Source organism: Hevea brasiliensis, chromosome 10, assembly GCF_030052815.1.
Source record: "Hevea brasiliensis isolate MT/VB/25A 57/8 chromosome 10, ASM3005281v1, whole genome shotgun sequence".
Taxonomy (NCBI): Eukaryota; Viridiplantae; Streptophyta; class Magnoliopsida; order Malpighiales; family Euphorbiaceae; genus Hevea; species Hevea brasiliensis.
The window spans coordinates 20,777,232-20,801,571 of NC_079502.1; the positions used below are offsets into that span (position 1 = coordinate 20,777,232).

The 24,340-nt window shown below is 34.3% G+C and overlaps 1 protein-coding gene across 6 annotated transcripts; it reads left to right on the plus strand.

The window, feature by feature from the left end:
• Positions 1-4,777: 4,777 nt before the first annotated feature.
• LOC110654500 (zinc finger CCCH domain-containing protein 13) lies at positions 4,778-23,991 on the plus strand. Of its 6 annotated transcripts, none has more exons than XM_021810515.2 (12): positions 4,778-4,970; positions 5,070-5,299; positions 6,816-6,923; positions 7,190-7,223; positions 8,434-8,575; positions 8,678-8,734; positions 9,027-9,124; positions 9,253-9,324; positions 9,470-9,684; positions 22,417-22,733; positions 23,293-23,505; positions 23,743-23,991. In XM_021810515.2, exons 2-12 carry the CDS (start codon positions 5,173-5,175, stop codon positions 23,809-23,811), a joined length of 1,452 nt encoding a protein of 483 aa, XP_021666207.2. In that variant the 5' UTR covers positions 4,778-4,970; positions 5,070-5,172; the 3' UTR covers positions 23,812-23,991. The 6 variants fall into 6 exon arrangements, with proteins under 6 accessions (XP_021666207.2, XP_021666206.2, XP_021666209.2 ...); XM_021810514.2 differs by having other exon boundaries at positions 4,779-4,970; positions 6,816-6,926; XM_021810517.2 differs by having other exon boundaries at positions 4,779-4,970; positions 6,816-6,926; positions 23,293-23,491.
• The last annotated feature ends 349 nt before the right edge of the window (positions 23,992-24,340 follow it).

Here is a 24,340-nt window from a genome sequence, read left to right on the forward strand (position 1 = left end):
TAATTTAATTCTCAATTCCAAAATTTTCTTTTCTCCGATTTTATTTGACAGTTAGGTCAGGAGTCAGCTCTCGGAGTCAATTGACCAAATTGCCCTTCACCGGTTCAACCCGGTTTGCAAATAATTCCATATTTCTTCCGACTCCCTGACCTAATTATTTAACTGGCTTAACAGTTCTTTTTTGTGATTTTCTCTTTTCCACTATGTTTATAAGGGTCCTAAGGACCGCGGCGTCACTTTTTACGGTTCGAAATTTGAGTTTAAAACGACTTCGCAGTCATTCTCGAGAAGGTCACCCATCGCTGTGACTCTCAGCTCGTTTAACTTCTTCTGTTCTGTTTTTCTTATTTATACTTAAGTAATTGAACATTACTAATTATTTGTGTTTATGGCTTATCTAGTTGTCTTAAGTGTGGTTCTAATCCCCTTACTTGTCCGGACAGACACCGGTCACCGGAACAGTGAAATCTACCAGGCTATGCAAATAGGGGTGTTACAGTAGCTGCCATTGGGTCCATGGGACCCTACGCCATAAAGGACTGATCTTGAACTGGTAGCAGCTGCTCTTCTACTTTAGCAGCTCTAGGCCTCCTACCCCGCCTCCTTGGGGCAGGCGCTTCATCCTGTGCTGACACCTCATTAGGCACATCTGGTTCTGGTGCAGTGGCAGCTCTTCTGCTTCTATGCATTTTCCTAAAATTCAGCAACATTAGCCCACAAAAATTCAAAACGACATGTTATAGAGCTCATAGACTCATATTTACACACAATTATATAAAGTAGAAACTAGAAGCAAAGATGACAATGCAAGACGAATGTGGACCCTATTCTCTACATGTGACTCCTATTAGACTCTTCCCAACACTTTAGATAAATATTCCCTATGAATTTGGAGCCTAAGCTTTGAGACTATATTTGTCATGACCCAACCTATGGGCCGGACCGGCACTAGGACCTAAGCCAGCCTAAAGCCCCCGAGACCCGTAGTAAGCCTAACTATTCCTCAACTCAACTCTAAAGCCCATTTGGGCCCAATTTCAAGAATTTAACCGAACAGAGTCCAGCCATAAAATAGACTATTTAACAGGGAGTTTTTGACTCGTCCGACCTATAAACACAATATATAATAAATTGGAGAGCTCAGCTCACCCTTCACATAATAAAAAGGTCATAACTCAAATGGGAGCTCAGCTCCCTCATCCAATTCCATCATGCATACAGTTAATAATCTTACAGGTCCAACATAACTTTTATAATACAGGCCCAAATATAATAAGTACTTTTAACACATGCAGAGTCTAAAAATTTAACTCAATTGTACAAAATATATTTAATATTATCAATGGACCTACGAGGAAGAAGAGCAGGTTAGCCACAACAATAACCCTCCTGTAGCCTGGAAAAATAGATGAACAGGAGTGAGTGTTCGACTCAGAGAGTAAAATATCAAATTTAACTATAATCTCTATAGCTCTAAAGCTAATGCACCCTGTGGAGTAAAATGCAGCATCATCATAAATTTCATACAAATCACATCAAAAAGGCAATTTGGAGCACTCACGCACCCAACACTGTCAAACAATACATATATGAGAGCTGATCCCCTATACAGCCCTCTTAATCCAACCTCTGCCAGCGAGTGTCTTTCAAGCCAGACTTTCGCTTAATAAACCAAATGCGGGGTCCCAGCTAGTGTCTCTCAAGCCGTGTCCACCCGTCCTGTCCATATCTAATACCATACCACACGCACGCCACGCACACACACTGCTCTAAATTACCACAAATAATATCCATGGCACTTCAACAATTATGAATGCAATATAAAATGTGTCTAGTATTTAACTACATAGATATATATATTTATAAGTGATGCATGGGCATGCTTGAACATATAATAATATCGAAATTACAATTAAAATTAATATTTTACTCACAGACTCAATCGAAGTCACTGTGGCGGGTGGGCGGAGAAGGAAGGCTGTCTCAGCTCACCTGACAATTTTATTACAATTATTCAATACATTTGACTCAATACAAACTAAGAAAAGACTAAAAATGTCCTAAATCATGCCGAAAATCTGGCAGAGTCTCCCCTATACCTAGGACCTATCAAACCTGCAAAAGGGCTTAAAATTGTACTTTTATATCCACAAACCACACACCCATAACTCAATCACATCACATAGCCCCTCCTGGGCCCATCCAAATTATTCAACAATCACAAAATGAAAAATTACAGTTTAGTCCTTATAATTAACTCTTTTGCAAAAACTACCCAAATGAGCTCTAAAAATTCTAAAAGTTTGCCCCACGGTTCTTAACATTATTACTAAGCTAATGCAAAATGAACTATAATTTTCTAAGCTACCATGAATATTTTATGGATTTTTAATCTAATTCAAGCACTAGATAAATAAGAAAAAGTAAGGTTCGGGTTTACCTATACCGATTGCAACCTCGGGAATGCGCTCGGGACATCTGACAATGGTGGGGTAGCTAAAATCTCGACCTAATTCCAAGACTTTTTCGATATCCTGTCTGTCTGACCCGAAATTTACAGACCTGAGTAACTGTTGAATTTCCGTGAATTGAAGGTACTTACACGAAGCCCACAACACGGGGGTTAGTACATAATTTTTACGAAATTTTCTAAGCTCATCTAGTGTTCGGAAAAACACTACGAAGTTTTGTAGGATCCACCAAAAAACAGTGTCATAAATTTTGAAATTTATATTGCCGCGAAACTCTTGATGAGTGGAGCGCTCCGGTACTCTCAGTTTTCTTGTGGGGTTCACGGTTTGCGAGAAATTTTGCCCAAAAATCGAAATGGGCTAAAACTTTTCGGACAATAATTGGGCAAACCGCTCGATAGATTTTGGTATTCTTGGTGTCCATGGAAAGCTCTCGAGGTGTAGAAGAGTTTTGACACAAGACCCGGTTCGATTAATAGCCGGATTGATCGGATTTTGGCCGGGAAGGTGAAACAGTGCGCTGCGCGAAGGGGAGGTTTTGAGTGACTTTTTCAGTTGCTTGGAGCGTCGGCCGGCGGCAGGGAGGGACTGGGGGGACGCGCCGGTGAGTGGGGGAGGCTCATGGCGGTGCGGCGAGAGGAGGAGAGAGGAGAGAGAAAATGGGAGAGGAAGGGGAAGCTTTGCGCGCGTGCATGAAAGGAGGAAGAAAAAGAAATGGCCGGTCCGATTTGACCGGTCCTATCTAGTCCAGTTCGATTCGGCCAGTCCGATTCAGGATACAAAATTTTAAATTTTTACTCTGCCTTGGGACCGAAAACGAGGTTCAAAAATTCTGAAAAAATTCTAGAAAACTCAGAAAAATTCATAGAGTTCAAATATATTTTTAGTTTTACCACATGGTATTTAAATTAATTTTTAAAAATCATTAAATTTTTATATTTTTTGAAAATCAAACCTGATTTCTAAAATCCGAAAAAATTTCAAATAATTTTCTAAAATTTAAATAAAATAAAATATTAATTTTTACCTATAAAATAATAAATTTAAAAATTAAGGGTGTTACAGTTATAAAATAATACTAAACTTTTTTGGGTGCCATTGGAGCCCTGTAAGTTGCAAGCTAGGAAAATTTATTTTGAACATCCATTCAAAGGTGTTTTACACAAACTTAATAGAAAAAGTAAAGTTTATTAACCATAAATAACACCAAATAAGGCATAATAATCTAAAATTTCAAATTTAAAATCTTTAATTTTACTTAAAATTATAAAACTTTATAGAATAATTTAAGATATGGAAAAAAATGTTGTTTATCACAATTTTACAACTCATCTCAAGAAATTTTCATAAAATATTAATGCTTTTTATGCAAAATAGTTAATTATGAAAACTTTACCAACTTAACAGAAAAACAAAGTTTATTCATGTAAAATAAAAATGCATATGATATTTTTTTTAGTAATATTACAAAAAATTAGTTATAAAAAATTATAAAATTTAAATTTTATAAAAAAACTTTAAAATATTGAAAAAATATGATGATTTAAAACAATTTTCTAACTTACTTCATAATATTTTTGTAAAATAATAGTTTTTTCGTAAAAACAAAATGCATATAATATTTTTGAGTAATACTATAAAAAATTATTGATTATAAATAATAACAAACAAACTGTAATCATCTAAAATATTTTACAGAAAAATTATAAGATGTTCCTAAATGATTTAATACAATTTCACAATTCATATAATGAGATTTTTATAAAATGATTTTTTTCATATAAAATAATTAATTACTAAAAATTTATTAATTTAACGAAATAAGTAAAGTTTATATATTTTTAATAATACTAACAAAAATTAATTATAGATATAACATCAAATAAATAAAGTGTACTCATCTAATATTCTACATTTAAAATCTATAATTTTATTTAAAATTATATAACTTTATAAAAAATTTCAAAGTTTACGAAAATTATAATGATTTAATACAATGGTAATTTTTTTCATAAATGATAATTTAAAATTATGACCTATTTCATATTATTCGTAAAATGATAATTTTTTTTAAGAATTTTTAGTACTAGTTAGTTTAGTTATCTTAAGATTTTTCAAATTTAATGACTTGCCTTTTATATTTTTATATTTAGTTAATAATCTATTAATATAGGTAAAACTTACCACACACAAAAATAAATTTCAAAAGTAAACATATTTTACTTTAAAATTAAGTAACTATAAAAAACTTGTCTAAAAAATTAATTTACTGCCAGGCATAATGAGAACTATAAAACCAAATATATACATATTTTTATTTTACTTTCATCCGCAGAATCAAGAAAGTGCTAATCATGTTTCCCGGTGAATGATCCAGAAACCAAAGACTTCTGAAGGCTTGCTGATGGGGTTTAGCAATATAACCAGGCGTTTCTTTTCTCCTCTCTCGACGACCCACTTGTTCTTAACCATTCTCAACGCATTCCTATTATTATAGAGGTATTTTCTGCTTTTCTTTCCCTTTCTGCTTTGTTCAACTCACAATCTACAACTACTTTTAACGTGCTGGAATCTTTTCTTTTTTGTGTTTGGATAAAGCCACGAATTGGGGATTGGTTTCTCATCCTATTCTTATTCATAGTTTCGCTTCGCTACCTCTTGGAAGATCCATTTTGTTGTGTTTTTATTCGGGTTTTAGAAAATGGTCGAACGGAAGCTCTTTAAAACGAAGTTATGTGTATTGTATCAAAAGGGTCATTGTTCGCGCCAGAATTGCTCCTTCGCCCATGGAAGTGCTGAGCTTCGACAATTTTTGGGTTCTTATAATGGTAATTTATCTCCTTCCTTGATAATTTTTTTTAATGGAAATTCTTAATACTTGATATGTCCTCTGCCTTTCTTGTTATTGGGTGTTAATTGTAATTGGAAATGAACGCATTTTTATACCTCTGCAATTTCACGTTTGAGTTTTGTTTGGATTTTAATCTTTCTGCTTCAGTTGTTTTTATTTTCAAAATCCATTCCCATGATTTATAGATTTTTATGAGTTTTGAAGGTGAGAAATGATTGTCGCAATTAATGTGGTTTTGGGCACTTACTAATTTTTGTGATTTTATGTATGCAATGGACTATTCTTGTTGGCTTTTGTTGACTGAGATTTTTACATTTCTTGTTAACTTTGTGCAAAACATGTCTGAAATATAGTTCCACACCAAATGTTTCGTTGGTCTTTCATTTTTTTTTAATTGTTTATAGGAATCTTGATCATCATGGTAGTTTTGAATGAAGATTACTTCTTTCTGTATATTGTCAAAGCATTTGATGAAACAAAACTCTGATATTGCTGTTTCTCTTTTTTTTTTTATTAATTTTTTTTTTACGAAGTCTTGTTTGTTTGTCTGTTTTCTTTTATCTGAAATTTTATTTGGATGAGCAACCTTTATGATATGTGCTTGCTTTTGTCAAATTATTTTGCACAAGTCATAGTGAAATGTCCAGATACATGTGACTCGTGAAATGTATGTGAGGAGATTCATGGATTTATTGGTGTAGTGACTTGAGATGCAATCGAAATGCTTTCTGGAGATATGAGTTGAACTATTCAGCAGTGTGGCTTTCTAATTTATGAATGAAGATGTCAGTTCACAGGGTTAATATTTTTGAAAATGCTGGTTTTGGTATTTATCATGGTGATCTTTATCCTCATTTATCTTACCATACCTGCTAAACTGCAACTATTAGATGAAGGATCAGTAGTAGCTTTCATGGAGTTATGTTCTTTCATGATATTGAGATCACGGGCAGGTTTGGTGAAATCGTCAAATGTTATCTCTAGTATATTCAACGATATATCCTGATGGAGGGCATGTGTCCACATTATTTGTCACTTCTCCTTGAATGACATTGTGGAGGATTTTTTTAAATGAAGGAATTATGCTGTTTTTTTGGGAGTTATTTCCTGAAGAGACCAATTAATTTTGCATATTCTTTCTCAATATGGCTCGAGGAAAAATCTTTAGTATACGATTGTATTGCCTTTCTTATTGATCATCAAGAAGATGGAGTATTCAACTATTCTTATTCCATTCTACTTTCATATTCGAATGGTTCTCCCAGTGTTATATCCTGAGGTTTCTGTTTATTACATGAGGGGATAGTTTCATGGCCCCTTTGGAATTGGCAAGAAGACAATGTTACTGTTCATTGTTGTGTTACTCTTGTTGTTCCATGTGATGGTAAGCTTAGCCTCATTACCATTTATGGGTTCTATGCTTACAGCTATAGGAAGATAGAAAGACAATGACCAATCTGCTGTACTGGAAATTCCTTTCTTTCTTAATGCAGGTAAGTGGGACCATCGAGGTGGTGACTTGAGGGATAAGCTTCACAAGAGGCTTTCTCCTGAGTGTAGATATTCTCCAGGAAGAAATACAAGAGGCTGGCACACATATCGTGGTCAGAATTGCATCCTTATAACTTAGCCTCATATTTTACTGTAAACGCTTTCTTTGTTATCATTTCGTGGCTATGGTTAAGCTGAGTTTTGACTTGATATCTTGACCTCCTTGGTTATATGTACTTTTCATCTCTTTAAATTTTGGATGCATTAACACAAATTTTCGTGGATAGGTAGAATCAATTTTAAGGTTCAGTTTAATTTTGTTGTGAACTTAAATTGTTCTTTAATTTTACACCTTTTGTTCTCTTTATTTTTTCAGGACCTAGCCCTTCCAGGTCCCTTGAGAAAAATAGGTATGTTGATATGATTCCATCTTTTGATGGTGCCAATTTATTTGAGGTTCTTTGGTTATTTCCTTTCCCAAGACGTTTGTGTTGTGCCTATATTGGTCGTGCTATTGCTTTGTTTTTTAACCCCTTTCTGGTACCTACCTTTCCTTGTTTGCATTTCCCATGAACTGGACCAGAACCCGCTGTCCAGTCCGGTTCCTATCCAGAGTTTTGTTTAAAAGTAAAAAAGAAATTACCATAATTAAAGAAATTGACTGAACTCTTTAGGGAAATCATTTTTTATTAATTATAATTGTGACATAATTAAAGGAAATATGTCCAAACTCTTTATTTGTTGTTAAAAAAATTTAAGGTTTTGCCCTTAATTTTTTTATTAAAAATTTAAGTTATTGTTTAATTTCTTCTGCATGCTCAAAAAAATTTCAAATTAAATAAATTTTTAATTATTATTACTATTATTATTTTTACCGAATTGTAACCTGGCCCAAACCGGACTTATTAATCCAATCCTGGTTCTCCTCATCCATGAACCAGAACCATTGGTTCCTGGTGGTTCATGAACTGTGGCCAGGCTTGGGTGTTTCTACATCTCTGGTTAAGACGTTTGTGAGAGTTATATTTTCTGCAATAGAACTTGCAATTATTTTCATTACTATGCCAATCTTTCCAAGCATTTTAGAAGCTGACCAGTTCGATGCTGAACTATGCATATCTCTCTGGACTATGGTCGAGACATTCTCTTATGGGCACATTAACAATTATAAAAATAAAGTTTCAAAGGAAACCCTTGGTAGGCTTGACAAGTAATGCCAACTATTTTATCAAAACTATCAATGCCAAATATTTTATCAAAACTATCTGATGCTGAAAACAACTTGTCTTGGAGCCTTCTCCATCATATAGGCTTGGTTGTGTGTTAAAATTGTCTCATTAGGTTGTGTGCATGGTAAAGAATTCTTTTTTGACTCACTTTTAGGGGTCAACTCTGGAAACATGATGTGATTGGTAAGTTGGCAAGTTGATTGAGTTTTGATTGTGGAAAAGAAGTTTGAGAATAAAAAGTTTCGGGTGTTTTTTGAAGCAAATTTGGCAATTCAGTTAGCATTTATTGTCTAATTGTAATATGTAGATGTTGATTTCTCTTTTTGTTTTATTTTCATCTCCATGTTTATGCACATTTGGGTTCTAAAATAACAGTTCTTTTCTTTTACAGTGACAGAAAACACAGGAAAAAACGGCATTTTGGTGGTCAAAGTGATTTATCTGGAAGTCTGAAAAGCTCAGATGCGGCAGAAGATCAAGTTAAAAGAAGAAAAAGTGCATCAAGTGATTCTAGAATTGTTCTTAAGGTGAAGGTTAGAAGAGTGGTGTGTTTGATTCTTAATGTTTACATGCCTTCTATTCGTCAGTTATTATATTATTTTTATTATTTTTATTATTTTTTGGGAAATGTGCAGCAAAGAGAAGTACAGTTAGAGATTGACATGCTTGATCAACAAAATTCTCAATTAAAGGTCAGTCTAATTAGTTATTATTTTTGGTTATGACTCAGTGCAGTTCTTTTTTCCTTAAGTTTGTTTTGTTGTTTTATATTTCTTTAACCTACCAATTAGTTATTTATATTGAAATTATTAGGTTATATGATTCTATATCTTCCTTGAATTTTTTGTCATGCCACCTTTTGTTGCAAATGGTTTTGGGGTGTATATACTTGTGTTATTTTATCTTTACCTTTGGTGTTAGTTCCTTTTGTTTTCATGTGAAACCAAGGAATACATTTTGTTGTTTGATGCTTGTATTTTGAAGACCTTACTAGAAGAGAAAGTTGAAGAAGCAGATATTCTAACTTCCAGAATTCAGGAGCTTGATTGTCAATTGTCCAAAGAAAAAGAGGAGTGTAAAAGGTAGCCATGAATGTGCTAACATAATTTTCACTTTTTCTCTATAAGTATGTAATCTGTTTATTATTCTCCGCTGATGTGAGGCTTTTTTGTTCTTTAACTTCTTCACTCTTTTTTATTGAAAATTTCAGAACCATTTCAAAAATCAAGAAGTTTGTCAAAGCACATAAGCATTATGTTCATGTTCAAGAGGATTTGAAAAGGTAAGCTCTTATTGTAATATTTCACTATTTCCTTGTATATATTTTGTCTGTTTTGATCACTTTTGCCTTTGTCAGTTTCTTCAATGTAACGGCATGTTGGTGTTGTGTATTTTTCATAATTTGGTTTACTCATGGAAATGCATAGGTCACAAGTTCGACTTCAGAGGCAGGGAGATCACCTTGGCTCTGGCACTATTACAACTGGAGCAAATGAAGAGGATTCAAGCATCAATATTGTCAGTGATGGAGATGCTCCTGGTTATCTTCCTGTCATCCCACAGAATGAGGTGCTGAATAATTATTCTCCTGGCAAGAAAGGTCTGCATGTTAAACGTGATACTACAGATGAAACGACAAAAGGTGATAATTCATGGACATGCTTCTTGAATTTTGGAATGTTCAACATTTGATCCGTCTCGAGATTTTATGTTTTCTTTGTTTGCTATAAATTAAATCAAGGTTGAGAAGCTAGCTATATGATTACACAAGCACCCTAAAAAATTCATAGATGGTAAATAAGCTTCATCGCTATTTGACGTATTTATTAAAGGCTCAAGGCACAACAAGGCGCTTAGGGTCCTACCTTCTTGAAGCCTAGGCACAAGGCATGTGCCTAAGTGAGCTGAGGCGCGAAAATAAAAAAATTATGAAAATAAATTATATAGGTACTATAAATTTAATTTATATAATATTAATTGCTTATAAAAATATATTTAATATATTATTTATTTTATTACTTATTCTTATTTTATTGCACCATTACTATTGTCAATTAAATTACATATGTGAGTGAAAATTATCATTAAAATGCATTATATTAATTTTTTTTCAATCAAATATATTATTGAAGTGATAATTTTAATTTTCTATTGTATTATAATTTAATTTTTACTTTATATTTAATTTAATAATACATTACTACATAAATTAAAATTATTTAAATGAAATTCCTCAAACTTGTTATGAATAATTATGTTTTCAATATAAAATAATTTATATTTAATATTTAATATTTAATTTATAAAAAATTAAAAATATATAACGAAAGCACTAATAACTACTATCCCATTTAAACATTAGCCCATTATCTTGAGTTTGAATAAACTACATGCCAGCTGCCATCTAATAAAAGGCGGTGGAGAAAAGTATACAAGTCACATGCCAACTGTCATCCAATTTTAGCAGAGAGAAAATAAATCTAGTGTGTGATGTCTCTTCTTCTTCTTCTTCTTCTTTTTTTTTTTTTTTTTTTTTTTCTTTTTTTCAATAAATTTCTGCAATGAAGTTGACCTTGCTGGGGCATGCCTAGCTGCATCTAGGTGCGTCTTAGTGAGGTCGCCTGCCTTTGCAGGTTTGAGCTAAATCCTTCCCGCCCAGTGCACCTCTTGCCTCAGGTGCGCCTTTCATAATTATGCTATTTGCCTACTTAGGCGTGCCTTTCACACCTATGCTATTTGCCCTACTTATGGGCGTCCTTAATTTGGTTTAAATAAAAAAAACCAAGCTAAACTGACAAATTTGTTTTGGGTTTGTAGTTGATCAGTTCAACTCAGTTCTATTTTATAGAATATTAGGTTATATCAGTTTGGTTTGGTCTTAATACTGAGAAAATTGATAAACCAAATTGAACTAAACTAAATATAAATTATATAACATTGTATCTTAGAAATGTGGTGGTTTTCAGTTAACCAAATAAAATTATACACCCTAATTATCTCTTTTGTTCTCATATCTGCTGTCACCTTGCTTACTCCTCACTTTTTGATCCTTTGTCACTTATGGACCATAGTCAAAGATGATTGTTCTAGTGTGGCCCCCAGTTGACCGGCCCCTCGTTTCCTCCTTGCCTCCCTCTATCATGGACCAGCCTCTCTCTCTAGTCTTTATCACACACTCCCTCTCACTGGGGTTGCTTATGCCAAGCTCCTGTAAACTGAGATAACTTGTGATTACTTTGTCTACCTTTGCTCTCTCAATTACATAGATGGACTCTTAACCATCCTTCGCCTTTGCCACTGACTTACTGCATCTCGCCACTGTCTCCTTTGTCTCCCCGCCCTTGTAGTCTTTGTTGCTCTCAGTGCAAGTCTGTTAACTAATTAGTCTCTAAATTTTATTCCAAAATTTTCTTAATTTGTTCTCTATGTGTATAGCTCTGTTGTATTTGCTTGTGGTTCAAGTGTTCTTTTGAGTAGTCGTTTGTGATTTACTAATTATTTTTCTTATTTGGATAGTTTTTCAATATGCATTTTTTTCTTTTTTCTTTTTTTTTTTTTGAATATTCAAAGGTGATAAAATGAGTTTTCAACATTTAATGGGGGATTGTTATTGATATGTTGGTGAAAACCAACAATATTCTTGCAATTCATTAATTGTTTTAGTGTTGAGAAAACTGATAAACTGAATTGAATGGGTTTGATTTTTCTTTCCAATAATTTTGGTTGTTTTGGTTTTGGTGATTGTCATACCAAACTTAACCAACTAAATTGACTGATGCACGCCTCAATCTACCATCAAGCTAGCACTTAAGAGACTATCTTAGCCTAGAGTGAGAGAAAACTTATAGCACATTTGTATATTTATTAGTATATTGGTGCTCATTTCTTAACATAGAGTTGGTAGGCTTTTTGTGTGCAACATTGGTAGAAAGGTAGGCTTTTTGTGTGCAACATTGGTAGAAAGGTTATAAAACTACTTTTTCTATTTGATGAGGCAATGACTTCCAATCCCCCACCAAACTAAGTGATGTAGAACAAGAACACAAGGACAACACCAACAACAACAATAACCAAGTCTTAACCCCAAACTAGTTAAGTTCTGCTATATGTATCTTATTCACCATTCTAACTCTATTTGAAACAAAATACCCAACTCCGTAAAACCCTTGACAGAATATCCATCAATGTATAAATGGGAGTTTCTATCTCATTAAAAATAATAAAAAAAAAAAAGTTGAAATCATGGTTGGGTTTCCTAAGCAATTACACTTGTGAAAGCAATCATTTCCTTTCTATTTCAAAAATTTTAGAAAATCTCTATCATTTATTAAATGAAAATTTGATAGGTTATGTGCAGTATTGACTCTTAACACTCCTAATCCTAATTAAGCTTTGGAATAGACTTGGCCAACAGTTCGTCAACCCAGATTGACCTTGAACTGAGAACTAAGGGACCAGTTAGGGGCCTCTCGAGCCCCTTGAATTAGAACTGGTAGTTCAAGTTGCTAATTCTGGACCAATTTCGTTTCAATTTAAAAAACGTGACAATTGTAGGAGTTTGCCATGTGGTAGGAGCAGGAACTGCTACATGGCGTGCTTCCTGCTACATTCTCCTTCCTTTTGTTTTTGCTTCCAAACGATCATATTTATGACTGTTTGGACAATAACTTTTTTTTTCTTTTATTCTTTTTTTTTGTGAAATGTCAATTTTGCCCTCTATAACAGTTGATCAACTACTTTTTTTGGGCATTTTGGGAAAATGAAAAATGTTTTTCTTGCGAATACCCCCAACCCTAGTAAAATTTACATTACTTTTACAATTTTTCTCAACTCTCCAATTCTCTACTTTCCTATTAATTCTTAAATTTAATCTCTATTATTTTCCATAACTAAGTTTAAAATTGTCAATTTTTGAATATTATATTTGCTATTATTTTTTCATTTCAATATTCATTCCTTTTAATTTTTTTTTCCTACAATATTATTTTTGTCCAAAAGAAATGTTGAAGTTTGGAAATTCATCAAGGATGTCAAAAACTAATAAAGACAAAGAGACTCAATGAATTGGTCTCTCAAAACGAAGCATTGATTTCGAATGAACCAGTCTAATCCAGCCAATCATAAAATTTGATATTTTTACAATTCATTCTCTTGAGGATTCAGGACAAGAAGCATACATTGGCTCTAGTGTTGCTTTGTAATTCAGTTTCAGTATTTAATCTTGAGGCATTTTTCATGAAACTAAGGAAATAGAGAAAGAATAAGTGTGCATATCGAACAATAGAGGGAGGACTTAATGATCGGTGTGAGATTTGATTAACAAGGCATATTTCTCAAGTAATTAAGTCCAAGCCCTTCCCCTTTCCCCCTCTCCTCCCCCCCCCCCCCCTCCCCCCCCTTTAAAAAATATTAATTTATTTTTTCCCTTAATTTGTAATAATGTTATTTATTTTATGTTGATAAATTTTTTGAATTTTGTATAATTTAATTTGTGTCCAATTATATTTTGACTCTTTGTATTAAATTTTTAAATCAATATTTGTCGTTAATTTTTTTTATTTGTAATTTTTTGTGTTGTAATTTATTATTTTATATTTGTATTATAAATTTTTAATCATTTACAAATAAATTATTCATTCGTTAAAATTTATTTAACCCCTTAATGTCTCAAATAATGACATTGTATTACATTTTAAAAAAAGTAAGGTTGAACTAGAACTGGACCCAAAACGGGGTCTAATTGTGTTGAATTGGGACCCAACTAGAATTGTAACCACTTTAGAATTGGACCGGAACCTGCTTGGAGCTGGAATGGGTTGGAAATAGACTAATCCAGTTTGATTCTAATTTAAATTGGTTGGAGGGTGTGATTTGTAAGTTATGGCCTGGAACTGGCCTGGAATCGAACCGATGGCCAAGAAATGCCCATAGTTAAAGGTGCCCCTGAGGTGAGAGGTGTACAGAGTGTGGGAAACGTTGCCTAAAACCTAGGAAGGCAGGCGACCTCACTGGGGTGCCCCAGGCCTTAGTGAGGCCAACTTCTTTGTAGACAGCTGGGAGGAAACAATAGCAACAAGGTAGCAATGAACCCAAAATGAGAAGATGGATGTAGCCTCGAATCGAAGGTCCTTCCAAATTAATTCTAGAAGACTCAAGGGAGGGAATAACGAAATGGGAGTCGAAGCATGTGATGTGTGAGCTATACCAATTGGAGTTAGTTGAGAGGGAAGAGCATAAATAGTAGTAGTGTTGGGAATAAAGGGTAGGTTGGGTGTGGTTTTAATTACTGGGTTTCCAGTGGGCGACTATCTTTTGCACGAGAATTTTCTTGGGGGCTTATAGTGGTCATTTTGAATTGTTATTTGGTTATTTCGTTTGTACTACTTGACAAAATTGAATTAGCAGAGTATCTCTGGTTTTGATTTTAATCCTTCTTGTACTGTTGTCATTATCAGTAATACAAATTAGTTTTCTTTTTTCAATTTCTTTTGTTTGATATATTTTATCTGGTTGTGTTATGGACGTATTGTGGGACCCTTCGCAAAGCTGATTGAACGTTTGAGATGTACTTTCTATTATTATTGGAGATTAATTCTTGTTTTAATTAAGAGTTGTTTCCTTTTCAGAATTGTAATACCTCTTATACAGGGATCACTATTATTATTAAGACTTCTAATTCTAATAGAATTCCAATAAATTTTGTGCAAACCTCTCTTATAAAAGGAGTCACTTGAATTAATAAATTTAAGCAGAATTATTTTTAACTAAATTTGAGATCTGGACTCTCTTCTCTAAGCAGCCTAAAGTTAGAGCTCCCTTTTAACGAGCTCATGTTTTCAACAACATCAGGTTGAGGAAATAATCGTGATAAAGCAAAAGTTTTAGCTTTTGAATTAGATTTCACTATTAATAGGCCCGTGATTAAATCCTGGATGAGAGATAAATAACAAATTGGTATCAGAGCTGGCTATCATGGACAATACAGATCTGAGAGAAGAATTGAGGGCGCTATTCCAAGAAGTACATGCATTAACTAAAGCAAGAGTAGCGCAAGCTGAATCAAGGATGGAAGATCGGATCAAGCAACTATGAAGGCAGCAACAATAGAATTGATGGAAAAATAGAGCGAGACTCAAGGCAGGGGTAGTACCAAGGTATACAAAGTTGGATTTTCCAATGTTTGATGGATTCGAAGATCCGTTGATTTGGTTACACTGATGTAAACAATTTTTTTCAAACTAACGAACGTCAGAAACAAATAAGGTGAACCTCGTAGTATTCCATATGACAAGGAGGCACAACTCTGGTTCTATAGATTAGAACAAGAATCCCGACTATCACGGAATGCATTCAAAGAATATTGCAATTTAAGATTTGGGCCCCTCTACTCAATAGCAATCCTTTAGGCAGATTGGCTAATCTGAAGCAAACAGGGACAATGGAAGAATACCATCGTTAGTTCCAGAGCCTTCTAGCTTGTGCAACAACAGTTTAGGTAAATCAACAAGTTGATTTGTTTACTGTAGGCCTGACAGATTCAATCTAGATTGATTAGAGATGCAAAATCCCCCAAGCTTGGTGGCAACTATGAACCTGGCAAGAGCCTTTGAAAGAAAATAGTAGCCAGAAGAAAATTGGACAAATTTATGGTCCAATACAAGAACAGTACCTACTTTATCAATTCTACCTATAACCAAAGCTACTGCAAACCAGGCCATTAACACATTACAGAATTCTGGTTTAGGAAGTGTTTCGCCTTCCTTTATTAAAAGATTGAGCCATCCAGAGATGGCTAGGTGAAGAGCAAAGAAGTTTTGCTATAATCAGTGTTATTAAAGGCGCCAAAAGGCGTTGGGCGAGGCACCAGGCGAGGTGAGGTAGGGCAGTGCCTCGCCTGGGATGAGAGAGGCGAGCGGCTCTCTCGCCACAGCGAGGAGGCGCCAAGCGCCAGGCAAGAAAGGCGTCGCCTCTCTCATATTACCTCTTTTTTTATTTATTTATTTTATTTTTATGTTTATGTTTAAAAGGAAAAATACCCTACATTTTCTCATTTTCACACTACAGCAGCCAAAGAAACAGTAGTTTTCTGTGAAAATTAAAAAAAAAAATGAAGGCGTAGATGGAGGAAGAAGAAGAAGAAGAAGCATAACCACGATTTTGCGAAAATCCAAGGAAGAAGAAGAAACAAAATGAAATATAGCAAGTTGGTGGCAGTAAATTGATGGCAATAAATTGGAGTGAAAGTAATTGGTGGAGTAATTAGGTGACTTTACTATATTGGTGGCTGGTGACAATAAATTGGAGTACTTGATGGAGTAATTAGTTGACTTTACTATGTTAGTGGAGTCATTAGTGGCAGTAATTATAATAAATACAATTCCATAAAACAATTATAATAAAGACAAAGTAATTTTTAAGCTGATTTGAAAATTATATTATTCTAGTAGTTATTAATAATAATAATAATAATAAAATGATTTTAAATTTGTATGTATATTATGCTAATATATGTGTGTGTGTGTGTGTGTGTGTGTGTGTGTGTGTGCGTGCGCTAAAAAATATATATAATTTAGGCTATGTCACGGCGGGGCGCTTCACTTCAAAAAGGCGTCGTCTCGCCTCTTGCCTCACAAAAAAGGCAAAACGAGACCCTATCGCCTTAGTGTCGCCTTTCGCCTTTATAACTATGGCTATAATTGTGATGAACCATATTCCTCTGGGCATTAATGTAAGAAATTTTTTTCGCCTCACTTCAAAAAGGCGTCGCCTTGCCTCTCGCCTCGCAAAAAAGGTAAGGCGAGACCCTATCGCCTTAGTGTCACCTTTCGCCTTAATAACTATGGCTATAATTGTGATGAACCATATTCCTCTGGGCATCAATGTAAGAAATTGTTTTGGTTGGAGATGGATGATTCAAAGGAAGCAACAGGGCAAATGGACTATGAATGATTCACAGTCTTATCCTACTGTTGAGCTTGAGGACAAGCTCTTTCTTCAGGGGGGAGTGATATTATCGATGCATTGTGGGACCCTTGGCAAAGCTAGTTGAATTTCAAGATTTACTTCCTATATTATTAGATATTAATTCTTGTTTTAATTAAGAATTATTTCATTTTCAGAATTGTAATTCCTCTTATGTAGGGATTGCTATTATTATTAAGACTTCTAATTCTAGTAAAATTCCAATAAATCTTATGTAAACTTGTAATATAAAAGGGTTCACCTGAATTAGTAAAATTAAGCAGAATTATTTTTCAACTAAATTTGAGATTTAGACTCTTTTTTCTCCAATGAGTCTAAGGCTAGAGCTCTCTTTTAACGAGCTCACATTTTCAATAACAATAGGTTAAGGAAAGAATCGTGGTAAAGCAAAAGTTTCAGCTTTTGAATAAGATTTCACTATTAATAGGCCCACAACTAGATCTTGGGTGTGAGAACATAACATAGTCTTTTCTCTACCAACAACGATTGGAAAGAAGAGACATATATGGCTTTCTCTTCTCAATGAAGTGATGGTGGATGTCTTTTAATGTAACTGTTTGATAGCTTAGATGATATGTGCATGTGCTGGCGGTTTTTAATGGGCTTGTTGTTTAGTTTTTTTTTTTATGTATTTTTAATTTTATTTTTTAGAAATTAAATATTGCATGCAAATTATTTTTATATTGATTACATAATTATTCATAATAAATTTATAGAATTCAATTTAAATAATTTTTAGTTATGTTTAGTAAGGTATTATTAAATTAAATATATAGTAAAAATTGAAATTATAATGCAATAGAAAATTAAAATGATCATTTTAATATTATATTTGATTAAGAATCAAATTAATATAATGCATGCTCAACTCAACTAAGCCTTTATCCTAAAAATTTAGGGTTGGCTATATGGATTCTCTTTCTCCACTTTCTCCACTCTAAATGATTTTGAGTTGAATCCTCAAAAAATGTGTAATGCTTCTAGGTCGTGTTGTACTACTCTCCTCTAAGTCAGTTTAGGTTTACCCCTTCTTTTTCTTTCTATCCTCTAACCTAATGTGCTCTATTTGTCTAACTGGAGCCTCCATATGTTTACGCTTCACATGACTAAACTACCTCAATCTCCCTTCTCTCAATTTATCCTCAATTGGTACCACTCCTACCTTTTCTCTAATACTCTCATTACGGATTTGATCTAGTTTAGTATGGCCACTCATCCACCTTAACATTATCATCTCTGCAACTCTTATCTTAGACATATACGACTCCTTCAGTGCCCAACACTCACTACCATATAACATAGCCGGTCGTATGGCTGTACGGTAAAATTTTCCTTTCAACTTATTGGGAATCTTGCGATCACATAAAACTCCTGTGGCACTTCTCCACTACAATCATTCGGCTTTAATCCTATGACTAACATCTTCCTCACATCCCCCATCTACTTGAAGGATTGAGCCGAGATATTTAAAGTAAGTACTTTGGGGCAGTACCACCCCATCTAAACTAACTCCTTCCCTATCACCAGTTCGGCTTTCACTGAACTTTCAATACATGTATTTTGTCTTTGATGTACTTAACTTAAAGCTCTTTGACTCTAGAGTAATTTTTCAAAGTTCTAGCTTTCTATTGACTCATTCTCGCGTCTCATCTATCAGAATTATATCATCCGCAAACATTATGCACCACGGGATACTCTCTTGTATATATTTTGTCAATTCATCTAAAACTAATGTGAAAAGGTAAGGGCTTACAGCTGAACTTTGGTGTAATCCAACTGAGATAGGAAAATCTCGTGTCCCCTCCCACTGTGCGCATAATAGTAGTTGCTCCTTTATACATATCTTTCAACACGTGTATGTATTTAATAGATGCTCTCTTTTATTCTAACACTCTCCATAAGACATCTATTGGAACACTATCATAAGCTTTCTCCAAATCGATAAAAACCATGTGTAGATTTTTTTTCACATCTCTATATTTCTTCATCAAGCTTCTAATGAGAAAGATCGCTTTCATAGTTAAACGATTGGGCATGAAACTAAATTGATTGGGAGAGATATAAGTGTCATGACGTAATCGATGTTCAACAACTCTCTCCCACAATTTCATAGTACGGCTCATGAGTTTAATTCCCCTATAGTTTGAGCAATTCTATATGTCTCCCTTATTTTTAAAAATAGGTACTAAAATACTCCTCTATTTATCAGAAATTTTCTTTGAGTTTAGAATCTTATTAAACAATTTAGTTAACCATGCTACTCCCTTATCTCCCAAACACTTCGACACTTCAATTGGTATTCCATCGGATCCACGGCTTTTTACCCACTTTCATTCTCTTAAGTGCTTCCTTTACTTCTAAAGATCTAATCTTTCAAGTATAATTCATATTTTTTTTTCTATTGCTCTGTAATCTATATTCACGCTATTACCACTTTGGCTATTATTAAAGAGATCATCAAAATAATTTCTCCATCTTTCTTTAATGTCCTTATCTTTCACCAACACTTTTCCTTCTTTATCCTTAATACACCTAACTTGATTGAGATTTTGACATTTCTTTTCTCTCTTCCTTGCTAATTTATAAATATATTTCTCCCTTTCTTTAGTTCCAAGTTTTTTATATAACTTTTCAAAGGCCTGCGCTCTTGCTTGACTAACTGTCTTTTTTGCCTCTTTCTTTGCTATCTTGTGCTGTTCATATGCCTTATTATTATCACACTTAGGTAATTTCTTATACCATTCCCTCTTTCTCTTCACTACCTTTTGTACTTCTTCATTCCACCACCATCTCTCTTTTAAGGGTGGTTTATGTCCTTTAGACTCTCCAAGTACTTTTCTAGCTACTTCTCTAATATTTGATGCCATCTGTATCCACATACTATTGGCCTCCACATCCAGTTTTCATGCTTCGGACTCGAAAAGCTCATTTTTAAATTTCACTTGCTTTAGTCCTTTGAACTCTCACCACTTTGTTCGAGCTATACTATTTCTTCTAATCTTACTTGAATTGTTCCTAAACTTGACATCTAAGGCTACTAACCAATGTTGAATTGTTAAAGCTTCTCCCGGAATGACTTTGCAATCCTTGCATAGGGCTCTATTTGTCTTTCTGGTTAAGAGGAAGTCAATTTGCTTCTATGTTGCCCACTTTTGAAAGTCACTAAATGTGACTCTCTTTTTATAAAGTAGGTATTTGTTAGTATTAGGTCGTATGCCATAGCAAAATCTAGGATGCTTTTTCCTTTCTCATTTCAGCTGCCAAAATTAAAACCTCCATGAACATTCTCATAACCTTGCCTGTCACTTCTTACATGTTCATTCAAATCTCCACTGATGAAAACATTCTCTTCATTCAGTATGCTTTGCATTAGATCATCCATATCTTCCCAAAACCTTTGTTTACTCTCACTATTCTAGTTCTATTTGTGAGGCATAAGCACTAACTACATTTATTGTTTCTCCTTTTAGTACTAGCTTTAATAATATAATTCTATCTCCTACTATTTTCACAGCTATTACAGCATTTTTCAATGTCATGTCTATGATTATGCCCACTCTGTTCAAATTTCTCTCCTTTCCGGTAAATCACAGTTTGCACCCTGAATTACCCATTTCCTTGCTTTTCTCTTCTACCTATTTAGTCTCCTGAATGCAAGCAATATTTACCTTTCTGCTTTTCAAGGTATTCACAAGCTCCATTAATTTTCCTGTAAGTGATCTAACATTCCAAGTATCAACTCTGATTCTCCTCCTATCCTGTTCCTTCCTAATTGATCTCCTTCTATGACATCTTCTATTGTTCTTTATGCCTATCTTGTGTTATGTTCCACTATCTGTTCTACTATCTGTTCTATGGACTAACTTCTTTACCTACACCTGTCCATGATGTGGGAACCCTTACTTATTTAACACCAAACCCGAGCGCCGACATGGTGCGTTGCTTTCGGTGAATGCCCTACACCTTTGCATATTTTTCACTACACCCAGGCTCTGATGTAGCACGTCGTAAGTAGAGAACGCCCCAACGTTTATATCATTTGAATCTATATCATGAGGTGTGACGAAATTTTTACGCTTGTTGTCACCTACCGCAACCCTCTTCCTTTATCCGGGCTTGGAACTGGCTAAGCACAAACTATTTAGGCGGAATTAAATTAATATAATGCATATTAATTATAATTGTCACTCGTATATATAATTTAATTATGGTGCAATAAAGTAAAAATAAATAATGTAATATATATATATATATATATATATATATATATATATATATACTGCAAGTTCAGTGAAGGCTAAACTGGTGATAGGGAATGAGTTAATTTGAATGGAGTGGTACTGTCTTAAAGTAATAACTTTAAATATCTCAACTCATTCCTTCAAGTAGATGGGGGATGTGAGGAGGATGTTAGTCATAGAATTAAAGCCGAATGGTTGAAGTGTAGACGTGCCACGGGAGTTTTATGTGATCGCAAGATTTGCAATAAGTTGAAAGGAAAATTTTACCGCACAGCCATACGACTGGCTATGTTATATGGTAGTGATTGTTGGGCACTGAAGTAGTCGTATGCGTCTAAGATAAGAGTTGTAGAGATGAGAATGTTAAAGTGAATGAGTGACCATACTAGACTAGATAAAGTCCGTAATGAGAGAATTAAAGAAAAGATAGGAGTGGTGCCAATTGAGGATAAATTGAGAAAAGGGAGATTGAGGTGGTTTGGTCATGTGAAGCGTAGACATACGAAGGCTTCAGTTAGACAAGTAGAACACATTAGATTAGAGAATAGAAAGAAAAAAAAGGGTAGACCTAAATTGACTTGGAGGAGAGTAGTACAATATGACCTACAAGCATTACACATTTCTAAGGATTTAACCCAAAATCGTTTAGAGTAGAGAAAGCGAATCCATATAGCCGACCCCAAATTTTTAAAATAAAGGCTTAGTTGAGTTGAGTTGAGTTGAGTTGAGTATATATATATTTTGCGCCTCGCCTCACTCAAGTGTGCTCCATGCAAGGCTCCAGTGCATTTCGCACCTTGGTACGCCTTTTAATAACTGGAAATGCCAAACAGAATCACTTATTAAGAAGTAATAAGAGGCTAAGCTTGAAAAGTACTTTTGGCTGCTACTACTCTGTTAATGGCTTTGACACTAAAAATTGCCTGTAAGAGACAGGGCCACAGCTAAATAGCATGAATGTGATACTTATGAATGACTAGAAAGACTTCGTCTATGTGATCTTAGTTTTACTTCAATCTATTATTTTTCTACATCATGCCGATAATTGGTCATTACAATTATACTTGGTTTTATTATACCTAGTCATCACTTACAATTTCTGCTTCAAAATGGCCCATGCCATTCCATGGCTGACATCTTTTCAATTTTAGCAAATTTAACCAATGGTGGAGGATATCATACTGGGACTATGAGACGGGGGAAGCTTTCTCAATTAAGTGAACACCCTGGGCAATTGATTATCAACAAGGAAGTTGAGATGGCAGACAGTGGGAATGATGTTCATCATCCTACTGGAAATGAAAGTAAACAAAAGAGAGGAAAGAGTGTTTCTGCAAGCATCCCTTCTGCAGATAAGGTTATCTCCCCCCCAATCCCCTCTTTTCCTTTGATGCTCTTTTTTTCCTGTGTTGGAGATTTTATTTTGTTATCAACTGGTGGTGCTGCTTTTGATCAGTTTGTGGTACAGGTATCAAGCTTTCTTTGTATTTTGCATGTATACTTTCATTATGAGTTCATGACATGAGGGCCTTCACAGTTAAAAATATAAGATTGCCTTGGTAATTTGAAGAATGATGTAAAAATGTAGTAAAATGTGCAACAAGGGAGAGCTGTAGCCAGGAGTATCAGGAGGCACAAGTTTTGTGACATTTCAAATGTCTTATAATTTTATCAACACAGAGTGTTTGAAAATGCACTGTGGTGTCAACAGATACAGAGTTGGCTGTTCTGGAGCCCATTTAATTCTGCACCACCACTGAGTCCTAGGGATTGGTAGATTCTCAGTTTGCTTACCCACTTTTTCCTTTTTATAGGGACTATTATTATGTTTGCTTGCTTGGACCTGTTATTAAATAAAATATTTGAGGAGCTTCTAAAACTTTGATGCTGTGTCTGTTTGGGCATGAGAAAGAAATATTGAGGGAGAGAGAGGAATGCAAGAGATGTGCTTTCACTATTCATCATTGCATCTGTTGAAATTCATTAAGAAAATATTCAGCTGTTTGCATAATTGATTGATTGCTCAGCTAAAGGGTTCAGGCTCGGGCCTTTTGGCACCATCAACCAGCATGGCTGCTCATGCAGTTGATGAATTAGTCGACATTGAAGTGGAGGAGAATATTGAGGTGGTTGAAACTGCTTCAGTGGAGATTGATAAAGGGGCCACTACATATGGGGTCAGAAGGTTACCTTTTTTGCTTCCTCTTCCTCTTCCAGTCCCTCAGAGTACGTACTCACAGGTTGGTTCAGTTATTGATCAGTATTGCATTAGATTCTGGCTTGCATGCTCAGTTCACAATCCCACAAGAGATTACTTGGGTATGTGGATAGTGTTCTAGCTATATTATCAAAATGTGTCATATCATTGTTTCTGAAATTGAAATCTCATGCTAGTATGTTTAAGATTTGGCTAATTGCTATGCATCTGTTTTATTTTCATCCACCTGACATTGAGATGTTTTGGCCTTGACTATCAGTACAAGGGCAAAAACAAGAATGTTGATGTTGAAGGGCTGGAGGAGATGGTAGATGTTGACATTGTTTGAATCCATAACGGTTCTGTAAAGGATTTTATATCTTTTGATATGGCTCATTTATGATCAGCAGATTGGAATCAGAAATTGGCGATCTTCATGTGGATAGTTTTGGGTTATAATCAGCCTGGAATTCTATTGTTGTTTTGTTTTCTATCAGGAGTTAAATTTATAAATTTGTTGCTTATCAAAGGGTGTTCTTCAGAGAGTAAACAACTCCTGATGTGTGGTCTTGAAATGATTAGTAAAACATGAAAATGCACAGTCGGTGGCTCACACAAATTAGGGATTAAGGGGTGATAAATTTAACAATTGGCTGAATAGGTGGAAAGTAAAATTGTGCCTAATAAATATTCAAATACGCTATTTATGTGTCTAAATAGATTATTTGGTGGCCCTTCTGTAAAAATCTGAATTGATATGATCTTTCCCTTTTGGGCACGCTTAAAAATAAAAAAGCTCTATTAACAAATTCCAAGGTGATTGTGTCCCTTCTATTAGTACTGAAAAAAGGGCTTAACATTAAAATAATAAATGTTCA